This window comes from Myotis nattereri (genome assembly GCF_964212035.1).
Source record: "Myotis nattereri genome assembly, chromosome: 13".
In the NCBI taxonomy this organism is placed as follows: domain Eukaryota; kingdom Metazoa; phylum Chordata; class Mammalia; order Chiroptera; family Vespertilionidae; genus Myotis; species Myotis nattereri.
Window position 1 is genome coordinate 19,550,192 of NC_138088.1, and position 21,091 is coordinate 19,571,282.

A 21,091-nucleotide genomic window follows, 5' to 3' on the forward strand; every position below is an offset into this window, starting at 1 on the left:
AAATTTCTAGGTATTAGGCACAACATTAGACACTGGAAAATGGTAGACTATGTCCCCCAACCTAAAGAAGATCAAAATACAGCGGAGGAGACACACATGAAAACCAACTATTTTACAATGTGGTAGGAGAGGAAGTATAATGTGGTTAAAAGCACAGACTACAACGCCAAGCAGCCTCAGTCTGAAGGTTAAGCTTTGCCTGTCACTTCTGGCTGTGTAATCTCAGGACAAATAACCTCTGAGGCTGTCTTCTCATATGCTAAAAGGGTAATTAAGGTGCTGATCTGATAGGGTTCTGGCGATAAGCAAATAACGTAACACATTGCAGAGCACTTAGGAGAGTGTCTGGCACAAAGCAGCCACTGTTCTAAGTGCAATGCCAGATGTGTGTGCGGGAAGGTAAGGGGCCTTAAAGAGGGAATAATGACCACCCTGAGTGGTCTGGAGGTGTCTGCTGAGTGGAACCTTGAGAGAAATAGGAATTCACATTTACAACAGGTGGAGTGAAGGAGAGAAAAGCAAACAACGTAAGAGCAAGGTGTGCTCTGTAAAAAGAAAAGGCGCCGGTAGTGTTTACATGGGAAAGTAGGAGTGTTTGCCAAAAGTAGGTGGGAGCTGGCTCATGAAGGGACTTGGTATTTTCTGCCTCATAAGCAGCTTGTATTTTATCCTGTAGATGACAGGAAGCCACGGAAGGATTTTTAAACGTGGAAATAAGGTTGGAGCATTATGTCAAGATACAGCTGAGCAAAACCTATACTTAGTACGGTATAAGCCGTCTGATTATAATAATCAAACACAAAGATCTCAGAGACCATCAGTCAATACCGATTTTATATGGCAAAGTGGGATTTCAAAATTAAATCTGACTAGAAATGGAAGATGCTAAAGACAATTCTAAAGTCAACAAAAAATGAGAAGTATTTTCATTATAAGTGAAACCACACTCATTCTCAGATCATCTGATTTGAGAGTCAGGTAGTATCGGAAATTATAACCAAGTTTCTCTCCCATGTCTCTTCTTATCAAACAAAATGTGTCTTAATATTAATCTCAAACTCTGGGAATACCTTCCCTGTTAATCTGCCTTCTACACAGGGTGTCAATAAAGCCTGCACACATAAACAACATTTTACTTTATTACAGACTGAAGATGTCTTTGACAGTATTGTATGTGTTCACCTGTTTGGGTGAAGAGAAACTGTCTACACTTTAGTTTAATTACAAAGTAGACAGCAATGAGGTACTATAAACTGGCACAGACCACCGCACTCCCCTCGAGTCCCGGGCATCACCTTCACGAGGAGCTCAGTGAGCTTCTCCTCCCCACTGTACACCGCTCCGGAGGCTCGCCCTTCCTGCCACATGACGTCTGCAGAGAAAGTTAACATCACTGGGTCAGTAAGCAGAAAGTTTTAGGAGGACAGGTAGGGTCTAAAAAGAAGAAATGCAAAGAAAGTCCTTTGAGTACAAAAGAAAAAAAAATTTTGAGTAGAAATCCAAAGGTGTCTTTATATTATATCAAGAAAGAAAAAATCCATACAGCTACCACAGCAAAATAAAGGTCATCAATTAGTATCAACATATGAAAAAGATACCCACAGCACTTAGTACAATAAAGTCCAGTAAGTATGCTGTCCTCTTCCCCAACTGCCTTCTCGCAGCAGAAACTTTTCCCTCCATCTATATATCATTCTATGTTCTCTGCAGGGCTCAGCTTGCCCTTGTCAGCAATGCTTCCTTCTTCCTTCCCGCCCTTCCGATCTAGTCCTAGGGAGTGTGGGGACTGTTATGAGCAGAGGTGGCAGAGAAAAAGTGAAACTGCAGTACAGTCAGGAGGGTTGGAGTCAGGGAATTGAATCCATGGCCACACAAGCCACAGTGAGACAGCTTAGCCTCAGGCCCTCCTTCAGACAGAGTCTGGAAACCCACCCAGAATTAGCCACCTGCTTCCAGCAACATCTGCTGCTCCATCCAGGATCAGAACAGTCAACATTGGGGTAAAGCTCACCAGAAAGATTCCTGACCAGAATACAAGGCCCACCTTTCCATCTCCTGCCTGAGGTTCCACATCACACACTCTACATTATACCAACAAATGTGTGAATGTGGGTGTCTGGGTCCTTTTGCTACAATATGGCTGTGCCCTGTTGAAAGTGAGTAGTAGTCACTGTAGTCACTAAAAGTGACTGTAGTCATGGGCTCCACAAAACAAAGATCTTCAGCTCCAACGAAAGGGCAGAGGACTGAGTAGTGAATATCCAGACTAACCCCTCAATCTCACCAACCTGCCAAACTCTGCTTTGCTGCCAGCTTGACTTCCCTCTTTCCATAGAGGACCCTGCTCTGTACCAGGTGTATGTTCAGGCCAGAGGCCACCAGACTTTCAAAATTAGGATACCTGGTTTCATTTCCTGTTCATTTACTGCTGCTACAGAGTATACTAGTGGATGGTGACTTAAAAATGGAAGGGAAGGCAGCAGCCAGACCTCATCATCACAGAAACCCTTAATATACAGGTCTCAGAGTGCTAATTCCTACTTTATATCATCTACAAATCCTGGACTGTACCTACTTTTGTACCAGCCAATGTCAAAAGCTCAACATATTGCATTTAACATTTTTAAATGTATTTTTTATTTTTAAAATAGATTTTTATTGATTTTGGAGAGGAAGGGAGAAGGAGAGAGAGAGAGAAACATTAATGATGAGAGAGAATCATTGATCGGCTGCCTCCTGCATGCCCCTTACTGGGGATCAAGCCCGTAAAGCTTGTGCCCTTGACTAGAATCAAACCCGGGACCTTTCAGTCCACAGGCCAACACACTCTATCCACTGAGCCATACCAGCTAGGACTAAAATGTATTTTTTAAATGCAACATGGTATCCTGGTCTGGGTCCTAGAACATAAAAAAGAACATTAGTGGGAAAACTGGTAAAATCAGAAGAGAATTTGTAGTTCAGTTAATAGAACTGTACCAATGTTAATTTTTAGTTTTGACGAATGTTATTTTAAATGTTAAAATCAGGAGAAGCTGGATAAGGGATAGATGGGAAATCTCTGTATTATCTTTGCAAATTTTCTATAAATTATCCCAAACTAAAAAGCCTACTTTAAAAAAGTATTCATAATATGACTTTAATGTGTAACAAACATGCATTTGTGTTAATAATTAACATTTATTGAGCACTTACTATATACCAGGTATTATCCATTTACATGTATAATCTTATTCAATCTCTATAATCATCCTTTCAAATAAGTATTCCCATTCCCATTGCAGAGAGACAGAAGTTGAAGCATAGAGAAATTAAGTAAATCACTCATTTTTATTACACATATTATCTTTTCAAAGAACAAATGTATCTGTTTTTCCCAGGCTTACAAAAGGAAACGGAACCAAGTTCCACTGTCTGAGATTTGTTTGTTTTATGGATGAAGATGAATCTAAATATAAATTCTAAAATATGAAAGTCAACGTTTGAGACAGGCCCTTCTGAGCATTTACATATCTGGATGAACCTTTCTTTTCTTCTCTTGCACATGTGAGAGGGAGGGTGAGGCTGAGTGTGTGTCTGAGAGAGAGAGAGGGTAAGGCTGGATGTGTGTGCCTGAGAGAGAGAGAGAGAGGGTGAGGCTGAGTGTGTGTCTGAGAGAAAGAGAGGGTGAAGCTGGATGTGTGTGTGTGTGTGTGTGTGTGTGTGTGTGTGAGAGAGAGAGAGAGAGAGAGAGAGAGAGAGAGAGAGAGCAGAATGAATTGTTCTTAACTTCACAAACATTAACTGGCCGCCCAGCCAGGTTACTGAAGTAGGTAGCATGCATGTGCAGAGAGTCATACCCATAGAGCTGTACTCCTTGAGCTTCTCCAGAACTTCAGACGAGCTCAGACCTTGAGAGGGCAGAACCTTCACATACTCCTTGTCCACTTTCAGAAATGACATGTTCTTGATAATATCATCCTTGACCTTGTTCAACTCATCTTGGATCTCCAAAGGTAAGAAAGACAAAGTTAACAAGGAGGTGGAAGAATACAGTATAGAGAAGAACCAGTTGTGACACTAAGTCAACTGCCAAAGGCTGGGCACCACACAAACACTACAAAAAAGGAGGGTACTTTTTTCTTAAAGAGAGATGATGACAGTTTGTGCAACTACTTTCTGGCATGTGCAACAGTTTCTTAGAAATCTGAAAAGTTGACTTTTTTATTTTTTTTAAATATATTTTATTGATTTTTTACAGAGAGGAAGGGAGAGAGATAGAGAGTCAGAAACATCGATGAGAGAGAAACATCGATCAGCTGCCTCCTGCACATCCACTGGGGATATGCCCGCAACCCAGGTACATGCCCCTGACCGGAATCGAACCTGGGACCTTTCAGTCCGCAGGCCGACGCTCTATCCACCGAGCCAAACCGGTTTCGGCTGACTTTTTCTCTGAAGGTCAAAGATGCACTCGCGCCCCCCCCTGCCCCCCCCCCCCCGCCATGTCAACATCACCACTGCTTTACTTGGTTTGCATTTGCTAATGTCAGCACTTCTTTGAGGGCAACATTTGAACCTTGTTCCTGCCCTGGCAGCAGCTAGTGTGTCTGCTAAAGAAACAAAGGTAGAGCCACGAACAGTCACCAGAAAACGGGCCAAGCAGCAGTAAAATGGACTCTGGTGCTTGTCCAAGTGAGGAACTCCTTCAAAAGACAGGTACAGAGCACAGGGGGCTTCTGGAGGCCCTGCACACCTCCCCCCACGTAAGCTCAAGCCACCCTGGGAAGTGCCAGGAAGACAGCATTCTATCCCTCAGGCTGGCCACAGCTTGTAACCAAAGTGCTCACTCAAAATAAATAACTTGTCTCTGAGCCTCAAAATCTGCTTCTAAAATATGAAAGGTGATTCATTATATAGTTTCTAAGCCCCTTCCAATTCTGTTAGTTCATAAATCTAAGAATAGGTTCTGAAACCCTAGCACTGTCTCAAAATCTGAAATTGAAAGAGAAAAAACATGAAGAAAAATAAGGGCAGGAAAAATATAGGGACTGAAAAGGGGAAATGCTATTATCCTTAATGAGCCAGTCCATCCATTATATCTTCCCTCTTCCCTGACCCCTTATTCTATAAGGACCAAAGCAGATTTAATTTGGGGGCTTAATGTAATTTGGAGTAAAGTAAAAGCCTATGTATCTACTCTCATGCCCCATCTCCACCCCAGTTATTACTTCTACTTCCCCACAGGAAATGAACTTGATAATACATAGTTGGGAGTGTTTATATAGTGCTCTGAATGGATTTCAGTTAAAGGCTAAAGATAACTGACATCATTGCTGGTCTGGCCAGAAAAGGGAATTGAAAGCCAAAAATAAAAGAAAGATTGATGAGAAGCTGAGGTGAAGGGCAGGATACTGGAGGAGATGAAGACATCAAGAACTCATTTGCTTCCTTAAAGCTTGCAATGGGGCCTGCCCTGTTTATCTTCATCTGCGATAAAAAGGAAGGGTACAGAGGTGACTGTTTTATCCTCAGTGAGGGTGAGGGCAGAGGAAATACAGTAAAGGGAACATACTAGACTATGGATAGGTACAAAGAGCAAGAGAATAGCTCTGTTATCGAAGTTTCTAAACCTGGGATCAGCAAACTACAACCCAAATCTGGCCTACGCCTATTTCTGTAAAGAAAGCTCCCTGGAATACGGCCAGGTTCATTCCTCTACCTATGATCCTGTTGCTGCATTCCCTCTGCAAGGGCAGAGTTGAGGAGCTGTGACACAGTATGGCCTACAAAGCCTAAAATGTTTCATATCCAGCCTTTTCAGAGTTTGCCAACCTTGATCTAAACCACATAAGCACTCAACCCCCACATAAATAACTACAATCAGCCCAGCAAATATTGCTCCAGAGCATCATGTCACTTCTGTCAAGTTTTCTAATTTCAAATTCTTGACAGACATCTCCTTTCTCCTTTAGTCACATATGTTGCAGAAAAGGTTAAGGTTTCTCGATCTTGGAGATTCTGACATGTTGAGCCATAATCCTCTGCTGTGTGCAGGGGTGGTCCTATGCATTGTATGTAGGAAGTTTAAGCAGCATCCCTGGCCACTACCCACTAAATGCCAACAGCATTCCTCTCCAGCTGTGATAACCAGAAATGTCTCCGAACATTATCAAATGTTCCTTGGAGGTGGAGGACACAAACACACCTCCCCCTTGAGAATACCAGGTTCAGTCAATAAAAGGAAAGAGGTATGACGATGGGGGTGGGTAGGGGAGGAAGATCTATACAGATCCCACTTACCTTGCGACCAATAATAGGCATCTTCCTGATGAGCTTAAAGCATTTCTTTTTAAACCTTGACCATAAACCTAAAAGAAACAAATGGTTCTATTATCGATGGATACAACATGCTAGTCACAGTGCACGAACTATTCGGGTATGTCCTCTGCAACCCCATTTGCCCTCAGGTCACAAAGGTAGAGTTTCTTTCCATAAAAAAAAAAAAAAAAAACACTTTTAATTTAAGTAAGTTATATGATTACATGGTTTAAAAAGTAAAAAATAAATAAATGTATGCACACAGAGTTAAAAGTTTCTCATCTACCCCCAGACCTCATCCTAGCCCCACGAAAACACTGCTACTAGTTTCTAAAATACCCTTCTAGAATTTCTTTATGCATATACAAGCAAGAATAAAGATCTATTCTTATTTGTCTCTATTTTTACACAAAAGGTAGCAAGCATATTCTAGCACTGTACTAGAACTTCTTCTACTTAGAAATATTTTCTTCTAGCCTGTGTTGCTCAGTGGTTGAGCATCAACCGATGAATCAGGAGGTCAGGACACATCTCCAGTCAGGGCATATCCCCAGTAGGGGGCATGTAGGAGGCAACCATTCAATGATTTTCTCTTTCATCATTGATGTTTCTCTCTTTCCCTCTACCTACTCTAAAATCAATAAAAATATTTTTTCTTAAAAGATTGGTGCTACCTCACTCATTTTTTATAGCTGTAGAGTATTTCATTATATGTATTGCCATAATTTACTTAACCTGCCCCTTCCTGATGGACACTTAGGTTGTTTCTAGTATTTGCTATTACAAACCATGCTAAAATAAACTTTATAACACATACCATACTCCATACATACAAGAATACCTACAGGATAAATTCCCAGAAACAGGACTGCTTGGTCAAATGACATATGTATTCCAGAATTTTCTACCTTCTCAAGGTTTACAGAGGTCCAACATTTCTCTTCCCTCTCTGAAAACAAATGACCAATGCTTGCTTTTTTTCAGGACCTAGACTCGTCTCTCATTCAACATATATCCTAACAACATTTTCTGGACCTAAAAAGGCCTCCAATATCATTATATCACTCAGACTCCATTCTGTTGGCCAGTACATAAGGCAAATACGGAATTCTGATCCTGTTAATGACAGTAATTATAAATACATGGCATCAAAACAGACTATTCTACCTTTAATGAATTCACATTCACTATATCTAATTGACTCAGACAACAAGATTTTGAGGTTGGCACAGGAGGTACTACATACTATCCAAAGGCAGCAATGGGTGAAAGCATTAATAACTTGCTCAAGGCCACAGATCAAATCGGTGATGGAGCAGGGATTTAAGTGAAGTCTTTGTTTTTCTAGTCCGAGACTCCCAGGACTCTATGCTGCTTCAAATGCACAAGAGAAATGTTCAGTTACCCCAAATGTGTATAAGGAATCTATACTGAGCTTTCGTACAGGGCATGAACTGAACATGAACTTTTACTGCATTGCTAGGAGATCTGGGCATTCCAACTTCTCTGGCCACAAGGAGTGTGCTCTCAACAACAGAATGTGTGTGTACCTTCTTTCAGTCATTATATAAAGTCTTACATCTTGCTGTTTTTGCTTAGTTGCATCCCTGTCTTTCCACCTCACTCTATGGTTAACTCTCTATAAACGACTGGGACAAAAGCCGGTAGTTAAGACACAGACTGAATAAGAAGACAAAAGGACTAAAACCTCTTACCTGTAGTTACTTTTTTGTTTACATTTTGAAGTATTTCCTTTCAGTCCCATGTTCTACACACTGTAATATGTAACTGAGATCTTATTGTATATACAATATTGTATACTCTTCTCACTTAAAGCATTTTCTACATTAATAAAAATAGTCCATCAAATGAGTATAACTTAGTATTGGATATTTAAACTGCTTGTTATTTGACTATAGTTGACCCTTGAACAACATAGGTTTGAACTGAATGGGTCCGCTTATATGCAGATTTTTTAAAATAAATATACAGCACTCTGAATCCCCAGATTTCCAATCTGCTGTGAATCACAAACAGTACTTTTGATCGCAGTTGGGAAATCTGCAGCTGAGAAGGACTAACTACATGCATTGTTCTAGGCCAGTGATGGCGAACCTTTTGAGCTCAGTGTGTCAGCATTTTGAAAAACCCTAACTTAACTCTGGTGCCGTGTCACATATAGAAATTTTTTGATGTTTGCAACCATAGTAAAACAAAGATTCATATTGTTGATATTTATTTTATATATTTAAATGCCACTTAACTAAGAAAAATCAACCAAAAAAATGAGTTCGCGTGTCACCTCTGACACGCGTGTCATAGGTTCGCCATCACTGTTCTAGGCCATCTATGATAGTAAAAGTATAATATGCAAATCGACTGAACGGCCGAACAGTGAAACGACCGTCCGGACGATCCTTCCAGACGAAGCTGGGGCTGCAAGGGTGGAGGCAGCTGGGGCTGTGAGGGCCGAGACCCTTGCACGACTTTTGTACATCGGGCCTCTAGTTTTATATAAGGGACCTGAGCATCCACTAATTCTGGTATCCGTGGGGAGTCCTGGGACCAATTGAAGATAGCGAGGGACTATAGTTAAGTTTTGGGGGAATCAAAAGTTATACATGGGCCCTAGATGGTGTGCTCAATGGTTAGAGCGCTGGCCTGCTCATTGAAGGGTCTCAGGTTTGATTCCTGATCAAGGGCATGCATCTGGGTTGCAGATTTGATCCTAGAGGCAACTAATCTAAGTGTCTCTCTCTCTGTCTTTCACCCCCTCCCACTCATCCCTTCCTCCCTTCCACTCTCTCTAAAAAGCAATGGAAATAATATCCTCAGGTGCGGATTAACAAAACAAAAAAAGTTACACATGGATTTTCGACTGTGCAGGGGTCAGTCCCCCTAATCCCATGTTGTTCAAGTGTCAACTGTACCTCTAGCCATGTTAAAGCTGTAAAGATTCAGAACCACTTTCTTATTTCATAAATGAAGTAGTAATTAATGAGGTGGAAAGAGGTCCACAAATTAGCAAACTGATTCAGGTGTCCAAAAGTATAGTAATGCGACTAGATAGGGAAGAAAGAATAGACTAATTTGGTGAAAGGTGAAATGAAATGGTACAGGGTAAAAAGAACAGAATACAGGATCAGAGATGGAGACATTAAAATGAGAAGACCATGTGGTCACTATCTAAAAAGATGATCTCGAAAGTAAAAGTCCCCAGAAGTACAGAAAGAAAAGTAATTAGAATACGTTAAGGTAATAAAATAGAAAATGTCAATGTAAGAAAATCAATGCATGGCTCTTCACAGTTTACAAATTCCTTCCACACAAATTATTCCACTCAATCCTCATATTATCCTATGATTAGGTAAAGCAGGTATTTTTATGCTCAATTTATTGTGAGGAAACAGGCTACGAGAACTTAAGGGTGTTGTCAGGGCTAGAAACTGGGAGAGTTGATCACACCTTCCTACCGCATAACTGATTTCTGTTGATGAACTACTGACAATCAGTTAAAGGCAGCATCAAGTGATAAGAATTTGAGCAGATAATGACACAGCATAAAGAAGGAAGAGAGAACACCTTAGAGAGCTGCGACCCCTGGCCTGTCCTCCCACTGGTTCCTGCTGCTGCTTGTTCTTATCTACCCTGGCATCCATTCTGTGTTCTAGAATTACCCTTTCCCTCAGAAAAGTATTCAGAGTTTCAGTATTAGCAAAGTTTATCACTAGTCCAGACTTTAGACTACTCTAGGGCAGTATACTAAAAATAACTTGATTGTTCAGTGATATGTAGAATACTTCTCTACATGAGCAAGTTTCTGAAAAAAACATGGCATTGCTATCAAAATGATCTCCAATGTCTGGAGGGAAGATAAATATTTTTATATGTCTAAAATTCAAGTTGGAAGTTACAAAACAAGAAGTGTGCTGTGTGTATATATATGCATAAAACTATGAAATTGCCAACATTCAACAATTTTTGACCTACAGAAACTACATTTTGTATGGATACGTAATATAGACACAAACAGTGGTTAGATCTAGGTAGCAAAATTTTAATTTTCTTATGATGGCTTACCTATGTCTGATTTTCTACAATGAACATATACTTCTGTAATAATAAAAAATAGGTTATTAAAAATAAAACAACTGAAATGGCTTGAATTGAGCTCACAAAGATCTAGGTGCACCCTGCTATTATGAATTTCCTCATGGAATGCTTCGGGGCCAGCACATTCTTTTTGGAACACTAAAGGCAGTAAGTACCAGGACCTAGGATGCTCTGCTTCTACCAGTTAAGCAAAATGTACATGAGCACTGTGGGCTGCAGAACTGGAAGTAGAAGTAAACACCTAAAGCTAATACTAATTATAGCAAAGGAATACAAATCTCTAACCTTGTCTGTTTTTACAAATGCACTACCTTAAAAGGAAAAGTATATAGAATAATGGCTATCAGGAGCTGGGGAGAGGAGGGTATAGGGAGCAATTGTTTAATGGGAACAGAGTTTCCATTTAGGATGATGAAAAAGCTCTAAAGAGGGATGGTGGTGATGGGTGCACAACATTGTGAATGTAATACCCCTGAAATGTACATTTTTAAAATGGGGAAAATGGGAAATGTTATCTTATGATCTATATACTAGAGGCCCGGTGCACAAAATCCGTGCACGGGGGCGGGGGGGGGGGGGGGGAAGAGATCCCTCAGCCCGGCCTGCACCCTCTCCAGTCTGGGATCCCTTGGGGTCGGGATCAGGCCTAAACCGGCAGTCGGACATCCCTCTCGCAATCCAGGACCACTGGCTCCTAACCACTCACCTGCCTGCCTGCCTGCCTGATCACCCCTAACTGCTCTCCCCTGCTGGCCTGATCACCCTTAATCACCTGTGCCTCAGCCCCTGCTATCATGGCTTTGTTTGGAAGGACAACCAGAAGATGTCCGTTCAACCCAGTCTAATTAGCATATTACCCTTCATTAGTATAGATATAAAAGCCTAAGCGACTGGCCAACCAGCTGACCGGCCGGTAGCTATGATGCACAATGACCACCAGGGGGCAGACACTCAACACAGGAACTGCAGAGCAACAGCAACTTTGCAGAGTGCCCTCTCGAACTCCAGGACCCCTTGGAGGACGTCGGACTGCCAGTATCGGCCCGATCCCCACAGGCCAGGCCAAGGGACCCCACTGGTGCATGAACACATGCACTGGGCCTCTAGTAATAAAATAAAAGAACCCTGGCCAATTTCTCAGTGGTTAGAGCACTAGCCCTTGGACCAAAGTGTTGCTGGTTCGATTCCAGGTCAAGGGCATGAACCTCATCGTAGGCTTGATCCTGGCCCCGGTCAGGGAATATGCAGGAGGCAACCAATTGATGTTTCTCTCTCACATCGATGTTTCTTTCTCTGTCTCTCCCCCTCTCTTCCACTGTCTCTGAAAATCAATGGAAAAAATATATTTGGGTGAGGATAAAAAAAAAAAGAAAGATGGGAGGGAGGGAGGGAGGGAGGGAGGGAGGGAGGAAGGAAGGAAGGAAGGAAGGAAGGAAGGAAGGAAGGAAGGAAGGAAGGAAAGAAGGAAGGAAGATTTATTGCTACTCCTGAAAGTCCTATGGAATAGGCCACTTCACCTGGAAGGACAAGCTGGTGGGTACCACTGAATCAAAGGCTTCCTGGGTTCCTGGATTAGTAGGATTAATATCATTAAAATGTACATACTACCCAAAGCAATCTATACTTTGATGCAATCCTTACCAAAATACCAATGGCATATTTCACAGATCTAGAACAATACTCCAAAAATGTATATGGAACCAAAAAAGACCCCAAATAGCTGCAGCAATCTTGAGAAACAAGAACAAAGTTGGAGGAATCATAATACCAGATTTGAAGTTATACTACAAAGCCACCATAATCAAAACAGCCTAGTTCTAGCACAAGAATAGGCACAAAGATCAATGAAACAGAACAGAGAACCCAGAAAATGACTTAAGCCATATGCTCAATTAATATTTGACAGAGGAGGCAAGAGCATACAATGGAGTAAAGGCAGTCTCTTCAATAAATGCTGCTGGGATAACTGGACAGGTACTTGCAAAAAAATGAAACTAGACCACCAACTTACACCATACACAATAATAAACTCAAAATGGATAAAAGACTAAATGGAAGTCATAAAACCATAAAACTCGTAGAAGAAACCGTAGACAGCAAAATATCAGACATCTCAAGGAGAATTTTCACCAATATATCACCTACGACAAGAAAAACAAAGGAAAAAAAAATGGGATTATATCAAACTAAAAAGCTTCTGCACAGCAAAAGAAACCAGCATCAAAATGAAAAGGGACCCATTGTATGGGAGAACATATTTGCCAATAATACATCTGATAAGGGTTTAATTTCCAAAATATGTAAACTACTCTTACAACTCCACAAAAGGAAGACAACCCAATTAAAAAATGGGCAGAAGACCTGAATAGACGTTTCTCCAAAGAGGACAGACACGCAGATGGCCAAGAGACATATGAAAAAATGCTCAGTCACTAATCATTAGAGAGATGCAAATTAAAACAACAATGAGGTACCACCTCACACCTGCCAGAATGACTATCAGTAAATCAACAAACAACAAGTACTGGCTAGGATGCGAAGAAAAAGGAACCCTAGCACACTGTTGGTGGGAATGCAGACTGGCACAACCACAATGGAAAACAGTGTGAAGTTTCCTCAAAAAATTAAAAATGGAACTGCCATTTGACCCAGTGATACCACTGCTAGGAATATATCCCAAGAAACCAGAAACACTAATCAGAAATAATATATGCACCCCTATGTTCACAGCAGCGTTATTTGCAATAGCTAAGATTTGGAAACAGCCCAAGTGCCCATCAGTAGATGATTTAAAAACTGTGGTACATTCACACCATGGAATACTATACAACTGTAAAAAATAGGGATCTCTTACCTTTTGAGACAGCATGGAGGGACCTGGAGAGTATTATACTTAAGCAAAATAAGCCAGTCAGAGAAAGACAAGTATCACATGCTCTCAGTTATATGTGAAATCTAATGAACAAAATAAACTGATGAACAGAAAAGATCCAGACATTGAAACATACAACAGACTGGCATATTTCAAAGGGTGTAGGGGAGGCAGGGGGAAAGCAGGAAGAGATGAACCAGTGAACTTATATGCATATATACATAGCCCAGGGACAGACAACAGTGTGGGGAAGGCCTGGGTGGAGGGGGCTCATGGGGGTAAAAAGGGGAACGTCTGTAACACTTTCAACAATAAAGATAAACTTAAAAAAAAAAAAGGTTCCCAGAAAGGAATAAGCCTGAGCAAAAAGACAAGGACTGTGTCCATTTCCAAACCACAGAGCAAACACAGCCTGGGGCTAGCACAAGTACAGGCACTAACAGGGTTAGTCTATCTACGTTTTCAGAGTTTGAGGAAAGCCTGCAAAGACTAGGAACAGAAACTGAGGACTGGGTGTTTAAAACTGGAGTGAACTAATTTTACTATGCAATGTTACAGAATGGCTCAATGGCTATTTGCATGATAGAAATAAAACAGAATCTAGCTTCTAATTTGATTTTCCTGGGGGGAGAGAAAGAAAAGCAGAAAAAATAGTTAAAGAGCTCCTTCAAACAAATGCGATCAGGGAAAAAAGATAGTTGTTGAAATTTTAGACATATGAGAAATGACAAGCAAATTCCTTCAATGTTAATGGTTTCTTATCCCAAGGAAGTTAAACTGGGATACCCTAATAAGGTAGGAAAGGGATTCAGGAGTGCTACAGAACACCCACCACCACTCCTACCATTTACTTCCCAAGCACAAAGTTCAGGGGAAAATAATTAACATGGAGGAAATATGTAATCAGGTTGGGGGGTTTTTTTTTGGAGGGGGGGGGAGCGTGGGGAGGGTAAGCAGGACCTTAGGAAGGATGTAGGATTTACAAACTGATGGCTAAAAGACTTCTCATCTTCTACACTCTAGAGAAGTTGCTTCCTCTTCCCCATATCAATTAGCTCCCTGAGGCACTACCCAGGAAGCTCAAAGTGCACTGTCTCCTGATATCAGAAGGTCAAGTCCAAGAGACAGGGCCCTCTATCACTTATTTAGATATCCTCAGGGCCTAGCACAGTGCCTGGTACACAGCAGACACTGAAATGATCATTGTATAGGTGCTGTTTCAATTTCACCTAATCTTGAAAGGATGGCCTAAAATTAAAGCAATGATTCCTACTTTGGGAGGTCCAGGCGGCACAATTACGTTCTAGCCTAGAAACTAAAACTGAAGAAGATTTAAGCCGCACTCAGATATCTGTGATCCTTACAATGACTAATTTCTTACGAGTTTTTATGTAAGTTGCAAATCCAGAAAAATCAACATACTAGTAAGCAGTAATAGTTACACAAGATTCCTATTATAATAAGACTTTGCCAATCAGAAGACAATATCCCACTTCCCATTAAATTTTAAAAACCGGAACAAAACTAAAAGGCAAGGAATCAGTCATCATCACTATGAGTTTCAAAGCTAGTGAACCTCCACTGTTTCTTTACAGAGAGGACGTGTACTTACTCTCCGGTTGGAAGACAAACTCATATACCCAGACTATCAGCAGGGTCCACACGACACTCCATGCAATTAGCTGCCAGGGCTCATATTTGGTGCAATGACCATTTACGTAATTCTTGGCCTTTGTGGAATATACTTCCAAAATCTCGAAGTAGGGCTCAAAGGCCTTCTAGAAATACAAGAGAAAAAAAGAAATATTACATTCAGAGAGAGAAAGGAAAAGTCTGTTCCTAGTTTTTCTTCAACACTCATCTTTCAAGGGCAAGGACATTCATAATCTGGCCCTACCCCAGCAATAATCTTATCATCCAAAGCTCCTGCTCCTTTCACTTCGGTGAACACTGCCCCTCTATAAGTCCTGTGGACTTTGACAAGATTTCTGATCTTCTATCTATTCTGTAAAATAAAAGGATAAGCTAGATCATCATTTCAGCTCTAAAGCTTCAGCATGACTACAGTATTCACTGTCCCACTCAACTCAAACATTCATTCTCAATATGGATGTCTTTCTCCTCTTCTCGACTTTATCTGAATTTCTCCCACCTTCTGTCCAGGATTTGGCAGGCTGTTGCTACAAAAGGCCAGAATCAGTACTGTGGGCATCGCAGGCCAAGAAGTGTCTGTTACAGCGATGCCGCTCTGCTGTGGTAGCACAAATGCAGTCAGACAGTGGGTACACAAAAGAACGTGGCTGTGTTCCAACAATATTTAATTACAGATGCTAAAATCTGAATTTCATACCATTACACACAGCACCAGATATTCTCTTTATAAAAACAATTTTTGAAATGTAAAATATCATTCTTAGCTCATAGGCTGTACAAAAATGGATAGCAGTTCTGATTTGGCCCACAGACCATAGACTACAATCTCTGCTCTAAGGCCCTATTTGACTAAAAACTCTGGGGGCCAGGGACATATCTTAACACTATGTGCATCACTCACAAATAAGAAAAAAGTCCTCTCATCTGAAATTTACCAGAATATCCTATTCATGAGAATACACCTCTCTCTTTAAATTCTCAAGTACCCATTTTTGCCTCTACACCAGGAGTGGGAACGTCAATTATTTGGTCTGGCCCTGCCAAGGCATTAGGGGTGAGTTCATTAAATGTTTGACCAAGTATAGCAGGGTAATTTTTAAGTTGATAATTTTGTATGGCCTGCAAATGATGTTATAAATATCCAAGTGGCCCTTGGCAGAATAAAGGTTCCCCATCCCAGCTCTACACAGAGCTTATCACAAATCACCTTGCAGTCTACTCATCTGTTTCTTATCTCCCTGACTACATGGTTAGTCCGTGAAGACAGGTCTTAGTCATATTTACAAGCCCCTGTGTGCCCTATACAAAGCAAGTTAACCTGATAGTTTGTTATTCATTCACTTACTCAACATTTATTAAGCATCTCCAATGTTTAAGGCATTAAGCGGCGGGAACATTTAGATAAGTATCACAGGTGCCTGCCCTTACTGAGCTTATACTCTAATGGGAGAGGTATGTGTGTGTGAGTGTGCATGCCTACACATACATGCATACACAAGTGCACACATATATAAACAAATAATTAAAACTCTTCAGCATAGCCCAGCTGGTGTGGCTCAGTGGTTGAGCATCAACTGATTCCCAGTCAGGGCATACGCCCAGGTTGTGGGCTCGATCCCCAAGTGTGGCAGCCAATCTATGATTCTCTGTCATCACTGATGTCTCTATCTCTCTCTCCCTCGCCCTCTCCCCCTCCCCCTCTCCCTTCCTCTCTGAAATCAATAAAAAATAAATTTAAAAAAAAAAACCCTTCACCATAAACACGATAAAAAGAATGCAAGTGAGGTGCTAAGAGAGACCACTGAGGAAGGCCTATCTAACTCTACCTAAGAGGAGATAAGGAAGATATGACAGAAGATAAAATCTAACCAGGTTAAAAAGGTAAAAGAATGATCCAAGAAAATTACCCAGGCAAAAAACATTAAAAAAAAAAAAAAAAAAAAGCCATAGGAGGAAGAGAGAAAAGTAGCTGCAAATGCATAAAAGAAATCTGGGAATAGCAAAAAGTTTATGTGTTAGGAGGGTAAACTAGATGAGGGCAGGGATCCTATCTGTCTTCCCAGGTACTAAATCCCCAGCATATAGAGACTGCCCAGCACACAATTTGTACTGAATAAAAACTAGGACAGTGGCTGACAGTAAATGAGTAAATATGTCAATTAGAGCACTGAGGCAGAAACACACTAAGTCCAGATTACCAATGATCCTTTAAAAAAAAAAAAAAAAAGGGCATGGAAAGTGGGAGTATAAATCGATAGGCACTTTTTGTAATGTGAGTTGCCAGTGTCAACTGTCAACATTCATTCATTTTGACCCAGAAATCCCACTTTTTGGCATCATGCACGTGTTTATGGACACTCACTTCAGTATTCTCTGTAACAAAGGGAAAAATGTAAATAACAAAAATGTTCATTCATAAAGGAATGGCTAAATAAACTATAATAAACACTTTTTTTAATCCTCACCTGAGACTGTATTTTTTACTGAGTTTAGAAAGAGAGGAAGAGGGCGAGAGACAGGAGAGACAGAGAGAAAGAGAAAAAAACATCCATGTAAGAGAAACATTGATCAGTTGCCTCCCGTATGCATCCCAATGGGGGATCAAACCCACAACCTAGGTATACACCCTGACCAGGAATCAAACCCGCAATCTTCTGGTGTAGGGATGATGCTCCAACCAACTAAGCCACCTGACCAGGACTGTAGACATTTTAATGCGGCATTAAAAAGAAGATAGATCTGAATGAACTACATGGAAAAATTTCCAGAATATAATGTTGAGTAAAAATAAAGCAAACTGTAAAACAACAAAAACAAAAATAAAAGTCATGTGTTGTTAATCAGAAAAGTAATTTTTTAAAAAAGATAACTGACTGAGAGCTAAAAAGAAGGACGACAGAGATTAGAAATGAAAATTTTAGTTTAAAGGGATTATTAAAACAGTCCAGGAGAAAAATACACTGGGCTTGACCTTAAACAGTAAAACACTGGGGACAAAAAGCAGTATGGATTTGAAAAACATTTTTGGTAGTGAAGCAAACAGGGTTTTATAACTTATTAGACATAGAAAATATGGAGTGGAAAGGGTACAAATAACTCCAAGTTCAAGTTTGAGAAACTGAGTAAAAGAACAGGAGGGGAAGTAGAAGAAGGTAGGAGTGATTTTGAGAAAAAGATACTGATATTTCCTGTTGAACATCTACCAATGTTCTATCTAACAGGTGCATGAAAGCTTAGAAGGAGACAGTGCTCAACAAACGTTTGTTGAAAACATTTATACCCTTAGCAATTAGGCTGCGGCATAAGGTCATTAACTTTAGGCAAGTACTGGGTTCCCTAGAGGGCTATCCATGGAAACATGGCTTATCTACAACCTCCTCTTAAGTTCTTGGTGACCATTCCCCAGAGCCCATTGTTGCTATCAACAACCTCAAATCTGCACACCAGTGGCAGCGGCAGTCAAGACCTGAGGAAAGACTAGAGGAGTCCATCATCATCAAACATGTCATAATTTCCATCATTATAAAGAATCTTGTGGTGAAAGCTGTGATCAAACCAAACGGTTTAATAGTGTGGATGAATGGGATGATGGAATAACAATCATTCGGATCAGATTTTCCTCTGGTGATATAGGTCCTAATTTACCCAGAAAACAGAGGTTATTGCCAATGTCAAAAGATGACTGTAGATATTATCACTCTTCACAGCACTGAACAATAAAGCAATATAACTAATATTAGGGAGAGGTCAAAGAATCAGCAAATGCAAACTAATTTAATTTTTAAGCCTATTAAGATATGAAGGCATTCCTTGCTAAAATCTATAAAATTATATTTGGCAAGAATATATATATATATGTAATTGCTACAAGAATATAATGGGAGTCCTTGAATTCAAAGTCTTTAACAGGAGATATAGTTCTAATTTCTCTTACTCCAAAGACAGAATGATACTGTACTTAGATGGATCCTGACAAGCTTTTTGAGCATGAACTAGTTGGTCACAGAAATTACATCTCCTGGCGTCATTCCAAGATCCTTCTTGGTTACTACAAACAACCTAGGCTCAGTCCCCAATGAATTGAAGCACATAGCGCTGACATGTCATTGCATTATGGGGCTCTGTGGGGTAATGTATGCTCTTTCCTTGGAGAAAAAGAATGAGGCAGTTCCTTGGGGCCTTGCAAACAGCACAAACCCCAGGCTGGGTCCTGATGCAATACTCCAGCCATTTGGGAAGCAACAACCTAAATGCTGAAGGGACCTTTGGAGACTGAACAGAGACCCCAACCTGAAACAACATGCCTAACCTTATACAGACAGGCTCTGTCAGAGCACAGACTAGGAACCCAGGCCTGCTGACTTACTACTCAGCACTCTTCCAACTCTTTATTTTCAGTGTTCATAGGCAAAGAACACATTATGACCCAGTGCCACTCTAAGAGTTTTCTTTGCACAATGTATGTTCTCGTGTAACTCCTAGCGAATTATTTCACCAATCTGTGTCTCCAATTCTTTATCTAGAAGGAACACAAAATAATCATCTCAAAATAAATTGTATCTGTGTATGTATCTGTGAGTGTGTGTGGATGTGTTATCTCCAGCCCTTGCTTAACAGGACAGTAGTTTGGGTAAAATTTCCCCACATAAGGCATTCCTTCCTTTCACACTTTGTTATAAAATTGGAAATATATTCCTCTAGAGAGAAAAAAATACTTTGCTCAATGGAAATATATAAAATGACAGTAAAAAATACCATCAATCTTTTGAAAGTATATTATTAAAGTATATCAATTAAAGGAAATAAATTGATAAACCTTAGTAGTATGAAGATTCAAAATGTTAACTACTTTTAAGAAGCTATTGTCAAATAATGAAGACTAAACTACCAGCCTTTCTCTTCTTATTCTAATGATTTAGATGGTGCCTTAAAATACATCAAAATAGTATTCAATAATCCTACTCATTATTAAACAGCTGCTAGAATTTATGGGAGTTTAATATCCTGCTATTCCCAAACATAATGAACCCCTTAAGCGCTCAAATCACTTCAAAGCAGCAAGACACTTTCATGAATGTAACATGATAGTGGAAGTCTGCAAATCTGGGGTGTGTTACTTGTGAGACCCATGAGTTTCAAACTTTTCCAACACGGTCCCACAGAAACACATTTTACAACACAATCTAGTACACATAGCAACAAAAAGATATAAAACCAAACCAATAATTTCCAAACACCTAATACCTAACACCTTATTACTTGTGATGCACTCACATCTCTATTTCTTCCTTCTTTTTTTAAATGCTTGACCCCACTAAATTGATTTTATATTCCTCTAAATAAATCATGACCTTCAGGTTTGAAATTAGTGCCCTAGAGTGATTTTACTCCTGGCTTCCTTAAATTTGGAATGTGGTTGCATAAGGCAGTGAAGAGAATGAACACTAACACGATTCTCAATACTTTTTATACTTGTAATTTATTCTCTTAACATTTTTGTGAGGCCAGGATTATGATGTGATGAAGTAACTAAGTCAAAGGGGATTCAGAATTCTTCAGTCATGAAGAATATCGATAGTCACCGTTATCCCCAATAATGTTAATTAATCTCTTTCAGACCCTAAATCACCCCAAGAGAACAAGATTCTATAAGCAAACTTCCCATACTGGCACTACCCGCACCCCTTTTCTCCCAAGAAAACTCCTTTGAGAACTAGTACTATACTTGACCAACTGCCAGTTAGACGGTGATTTTTCCCCATTCAATTTCTTAGTTACCAATTTATACCAGAAGAAACATTCTACAAATGAGAACCATTAAAATATATTTCCAGGTCCACACTGATGGTGCTTCTTTCCTGGGAGCTAATACAAATCGTAGCAATCCCTACTCAAGAGGAGCTAACCATCTGCATGTGTCTTATTTAAGGACAATGGCATCTCTACTCAGGCAGCCCCTAGAACTGCCTACCACACCATCCTATGAGACCTGCCCCACAATGATGCCACTGCTACAGAGATGCCTACTGCGTAAGGGTCTCCATCTATTCAACAATTATTCCTGAGTGCCCACCACCTACATGGCACTATTTCACAGGGATGCGAGTTCACCAGTTTGTTTCACTTAAAACTTTCTCTTCCCTTTAAAACTCA

General features: G+C 40.3%; 1 protein-coding gene across 1 annotated transcript in view; it reads right to left on the reverse strand.

Moving 5' to 3' along the window:
* SGPL1 (sphingosine-1-phosphate lyase 1) overlaps positions 1-21,091 on the reverse strand; it is a 57,627-nt gene that overhangs the window by 20,200 nt on the left and 16,336 nt on the right. Inside the window, exons 3-6 of the mRNA XM_081104866.1 lie at positions 14,898-15,063; positions 6,283-6,350; positions 3,840-3,987; positions 1,296-1,372 (exon numbers count right to left, since the gene is read on the reverse strand). Coding sequence (XP_080960992.1) covers positions 1,296-1,372; positions 3,840-3,987; positions 6,283-6,350; positions 14,898-15,063 — 459 coding nt within the window. The remainder of the gene's footprint in view (positions 1-1,295; positions 1,373-3,839; positions 3,988-6,282; positions 6,351-14,897; positions 15,064-21,091) is intronic.